The 5,509-nt window shown below is 37.4% G+C and overlaps 1 protein-coding gene and 1 non-coding gene across 4 annotated transcripts; both read left to right on the forward strand.

Annotated features, from left to right (window-relative positions):
- The first annotated feature begins 242 nt into the window (after positions 1 to 242).
- Positions 243 to 3,343, forward strand: LOC111551648 (cTAGE family member 8-like). Of its 3 annotated transcripts, XM_023225689.2 has the most exons (3): positions 773 to 1,077; positions 1,150 to 2,309; positions 2,439 to 3,100. In XM_023225689.2, exons 1-3 carry the CDS (start codon positions 773 to 775, stop codon positions 3,098 to 3,100), a joined length of 2,127 nt encoding a protein of 708 aa, XP_023081457.2. The 3 variants fall into 3 exon arrangements, with proteins under 3 accessions (XP_023081455.2, XP_023081457.2, XP_023081456.2); XM_023225688.2 differs by having other exon boundaries at positions 1,150 to 3,338; XM_023225687.2 differs by having other exon boundaries at positions 243 to 3,343.
- Positions 3,344 to 3,694: 351 nt separating this feature from the next.
- LOC111551650 lies at positions 3,695 to 3,797 on the forward strand. Its single transcript, XR_002734421.2, has one exon. It is a non-coding gene; the product is annotated as a U6 spliceosomal RNA (small nuclear RNA).
- The last annotated feature ends 1,712 nt before the right edge of the window (positions 3,798 to 5,509 follow it).

Genomic DNA, 5,509 nt, shown 5'->3' on the forward strand with positions numbered 1-5,509 from the left:
AACCTATAAAAAAGAAGATACACTATAAATACTATGAATAACAAAATGGAATTCTAAAACAAATATTCAAACAACCCACAGGAAGTCATGAAAAATAAGCAGAGAAACAAGAATTGATACAGAAAACAAAAAATGTCAGGCTTAAGGACTAAAATATCCATAATTAGGTGAATTACGAATGGTTTACCAAGAGACAGATAGTAGAAGAGGGTATTTAAAAGTATGACCCTTTCTTATATGTTTCTTGTATGCTGTGTGCAAGAAACTCACTTGAAATTTACCAATATAGGGCAGGCCAAATAAAAAGGATGAAAAAAGATATATTACACAAACATTAATGCAAGGAAATCAAAAGTGTCTGTATGTATATCAGCCAAAGCAAAGAAAATTGCCAGAAACAGAGAGATTATATAATGATCAAAGGTTTAATCCATGAAGAAGACAGCAATTTTAAAAGTATATTCACCAAACAATAGAGCTTCAAAATATGTGATGTGAAAACTGCCAGAACCAAGGAGGGTCCGGCTCCGACCTGAGCTCTCTCAGGATGTAAAGTGTAAAAAGGGGCTGGGGGTGGGTGGGGAGGGGCAGCATGGGGCTGTGAGGCCTGTGGGGTGCCCGCGTTCCCCAACTCCCCCTGCAGCTGGCTCTGCAGTGGTCCGCTCCACTTGGTTGCCACGTGCGGATTCGGGTTCCAGAACCAAGGCTGCGTGTTCTCCACCGCTTGTTGTGGCCAGTGTTACTGTGGTGACCCCAGAGCAGCCTTGGCTCTATGAAGGAGCCAGACGCTACTCCTCAGCCCTATTTGGGGCTGGTACTGGAGGAGCTACGCAGCCTTGTGGCAGCACTGCCTGAAAGTAGGAGACCAGATTCGAATCCTTATGGTTTTCCATGGGACTTGGTGGTATGTGCAGCTGTTATTGGATTTTTTGCTGTTCTCCTTTTTTTGTGGAGAAGTTTTAGATCAGTTAGGAGTCGGCTTTATGTGGGAAGAGAAAAAAAACTTGCTGCAACGCTTTCTGGACTAATTGAAGAAAAATGTAAAATACTTGAAAAATTTAACCTTATTCAAAAAGAGTATGAAGGCTATGAAGTAGAGTCATCTTTAGAGGATGCCAGCTTTGAGAAGGCGGCAGCAGAAGCACGAAGTTTGGAGGCAGCCTGTGAAAAGCTGAACAGGTCCAATTCTGAACTTAAGGATGAAATCCTCTGTCTAGAGAAAAAGTTCAAAGAAGAGAAATCTAAACATTCTCAACAAGATGAATTGATGGCAGATATTTCAAAAAGGATACGGTCTCTAGAAGATGAGTCAAAATCCCTCAAATCACAAATAGCTGAAGCCAAAATCATCTGCAAGATATTTAACATGAATGAAGAACGACAGGAGATAGCAATAAAAGATGCTTTGAATGAAAATTCTCAACTTCAGGAAAGCCAGAAGCAGCTTTTGCAAGAAGCTGAAGTATGGAAAGAACAAGTGAATGAACTTAATAAACAGAAAATAACATTTGAAGACTCCAAAGTACACGCAGAACAAGTTCTAAATGATAAAGAAAATCACATCAAGACTCTGACTGAATGCTTGCTGAAGATGAAAGATCCGGCTGCTGTGCTTGGAGAGGACATAATGGATGATGATAACTTGGAATTAGAACTGAACGGCGAAGTGGAAAATGGCGCTTACTTAGATGGTCCTCCAAAAGGAGCTTTGAAGAAACTGATTCATGCTACTAAGTTAAATGTTTCTTTAAAAACCTCAGAAGGAGAAAGAAACCACATTATTATTCAGTTATCTGAAGTTGACAAAACAAAGGAAGAGCTTACAGAGCATATTAAAAATCTTCAGACTCAACACACATCTTTGCAGTCAGAAAACATGTATTTTGAAAGTGAGAATCAGAAACTTCAACAGAAACTTAAAATAATGACTGAATTATATCAAGAAAATGAAATGAAACTCCACAAGAAATTGACAGTAGAGGAAAATTACTGGATAGAGGAAGAAGAGAAACTTTCTAAAGTGGAAAAAAAGATCAGCCATACCACTGAAGGATTGGAGACCTATAGAAAGCTAGCCAAAGATCTTGAAGAAGAATTGGAGAGAACTATTAATTTTTATCAAAGGCAGGTTGTTTCCTACGAGAAAAAAGGACATGATAATTGGTTGGCAGCTCAGACTGCTGAAAGAAACCTCAATGATTTAAGGAAAGAAAATGCTCACAACAGACAAAAATTAACTGAAAAAGAGTTTAAATTTGAACTTTTAGAAAAAGATCCTTGTGCACCTGATGTTTCAAAAACAGCATTTGGCAAAGAGCATTCCCCATATGGTCCCTCACCATTGGGTCGGCCTTCATCTGAAATGAGAGCTTTTCTCTCTCCTAAAACTTTGTTGGAGGGTCCACTCAGACTCTCACCTGTGCTTCTTGAGGGAGGAGGAAGAGGCCCAAGAGGCCCAGGGAATCCTCTGGACCATCAGATTACCAATGAAAGAGGAGATCCAAGCTATGATATGTTAACTGATCCTCACAGGGCTCCTTCTGACACTGGGTCCCTGTCATCTCCGTGGGAACAGGACCGTAGGATGATGTTTGCTCCACCAGGACAATCATATCCTGATTCAACTCCTCCTCCACAAAGGGAAGACAGATTTTATTCTAATTCTGATAGACTGTCTGGGCCAGCAGAACTCAGAGGTGTTAATATGCCTTCTTTGGATAAAATGGATGGGTCAATGCCTTCCGAAATGGAATCCAGTAGAAATGATGCCAAAGATGATCCTGGTAATTTAAATGTGCCTGATTCATCTCTCGCTGCTGAAAATGAAGCAACTGGTACCAGCTTTGTTCCTCCACCTCTAGCTCCAATCAGAGGTCCATTGTTTCCAGTGAATACAAGGGGCCTGTTCATGAGAAGAGGACCTCCTTTCCCCCCACCTCCTCCGGGAACCATGTTCGGAGTTTCTCGCGGTTACTATCCACCAAAGGATTTCCCAGGTCCACCACATGCTCCATTTGCGATGAGAAACATCTATCCACCGAGGGGTTTTCCTCCTTACCTTCACCCAAGACCTGGATTTTACCCCACCCCCACATTCTGAGGGTAGAAGCGAGTTCCCTTCAGGTTGATTCTGCCTTCAAAGAAGCCTGCTACTGAACATCCAGAACCACAGCAAGAAACCTGACAATATTTTTGCTCTCTTCAAAAGTAATTTAGACTGATCTCATTTTCAGTTTAAGTAACTGCTGTTACTTAAGTGATTACACTTTTCTCAAATTGAAGTTTAATGGCATTATAGTTCTTAGGATAGTATTTTGAAAATAAAGATGATTTAAATACAAATCTATGAGTACATCATTTCCATTTTAGTATATTCTAGATTGTATAACTTTTAATCTCGGGAACTAATCCACTACTATGGAAACAATAGTGGAAGCTTTATATATGTAATCTCGCAGGTGGGGAGGCTTTAAATTCTAAAGACTGTGTCTTCATGCCAAGAACTACATTCACTGTGGTTGTAGATAAAGGTGAAAGTAACTTTATGCTTAATTAAATAATTTTTTTTGATTTTTTTTAAAAAGAAAACTGCCAGAACTGAAAGGAGATATAGATGAATCCACAATTATAGTTAGAAATTTCCTCATGCCTTTTTCAATAATTGATAGAACCAGACAGAAAATCAGCAAGGAGTGTTGGCTTTGGCAGCGCTTTCTAAAATTAGAATGATGCAGACAAGATTAACACGGCTCCTGCACATAGATTACACAAAATTTTGTGAAGCATTTCATGTTTTTAAAAAGAGGGAAAAAATCAGCAAGAATATAAAACAACTCAAAATGCCATTAACCAAAAGAATCTATTTGGCATTTACAGAATATTCCACACAACAGCAGAATACACATATTTTTTCGAATGCTGACAAAACACATGGCAAGATAGAGCTATCCTAGGCCCTAAAACTCACCATAGCAAATTTAAAAGAGATAATAATCAACCAGAGCAGGTGAAAACCAGAAATCATTGTAGGGAATCCAATTGGAAATCAGCATAAGAAAGATATGAAAATTCCCAAACACTTGGAAATTTAAAAACACACTTCTAAATAATCTATTGGTCAAAGAAGAGGTCTCAAGGAAAAATTTAAAAAATATGTTAAACTGGATAAATATGAAGCTGTGACATATCAAAGTACTGAGAAGGAAACTTATAGCAATAAATGCATTAGTAAAGAGGAAAAGTCTCGAGTGAGCGATAGATTTCCACCTCAGGAACCTAGAAAAAGAAGAACAGAATAAACTGAAAGCAAGTAGAGGGTGGGGATTAATGAAGATAAGAACAGAAAACACATTTAAAAGAGAAAAACAATAGTTAAATCAATGAAACAAAGAGATAGCTCTGTTAAAAGATTAATGAAATTTAGCAAACTCAAGCAGAAATTAAAAGGAAAAGACACAAATTTTAAATATCATAATGAAACAGGCGATATCACTACAGACACCACACATTACAAAGGACAATCAAGGAATATTTCAAACCACTCCACAGACATAAATTAGACAACTTAGACAAAATGGACAAAATGCAGTGTTCCTGCTGCAACACAAACTAACTCCACTCACCACGCAGGAATAGATCATGTGAATAACTCTATAACCATTAAGAAAATAGAATTCATAATTTTAAAACTACTAAAAAAGAAATATCTAGGTTTAGATGGTTTCACTGGAGAATTCTAACGTGTTTTAAAAAAAGTTAACACCAATTTTACACTATCTTTTCCAGAAAACAGAAAAAGAACATTTTCCAATTTATTTTTTTGAAGCTATTATTACACTGATACTAAAACCCGGAGAGAGAGAGAGAGTGTGTATACACACACACACACACACACACACACACACACACACACACACATATATACATATATATATAAAGATATGTATAACTTACTTAACAAATGGACTTCTACAGTATATTTTTCAAAATTTACCCACGTCCAGTGGGGGATTGTTTCCAGAAAAATAAGCCTGATTAAATGTCACAAAGTCAATCAAAATAATCCACCACATTAACAAACAAAAGAAGGAAAGTTACATTATATCAGTTGATGCATAATAAACATTTAACACATTTCGATATCCATTCATGATAAAAGCTCTCTATAAAGCGGGAATAGAGGAAACTTCATCAACTTGATAAAAAGCATCTACAAAAAGCTAACATTAGACAGTCATGTGTTGTTTAATGATGTGGATACATTCTGAGAAATGTTCTGTCAAGTGATTTTGCCATTGTGCGAATGTCCTAGAGTGTACTTAGACAGATCTAGATGGTATATATTGTAACCACTATACACCTAGGCTATATGGAATAGCTCATCCCTCTTAGGTGACAAACCTGTACAGCATATGACTGTACTGAATACTGTAGGCTATTATAACACAGTAAGTGTTACATTTATGGTAACAGTTTGGTAACACTCACCAACTATGGTATTTATGTATCT

Source organism: Piliocolobus tephrosceles, chromosome 8 (genome assembly GCF_002776525.5).
Source record: "Piliocolobus tephrosceles isolate RC106 chromosome 8, ASM277652v3, whole genome shotgun sequence".
In the NCBI taxonomy this organism is placed as follows: domain Eukaryota; kingdom Metazoa; phylum Chordata; class Mammalia; order Primates; family Cercopithecidae; genus Piliocolobus; species Piliocolobus tephrosceles.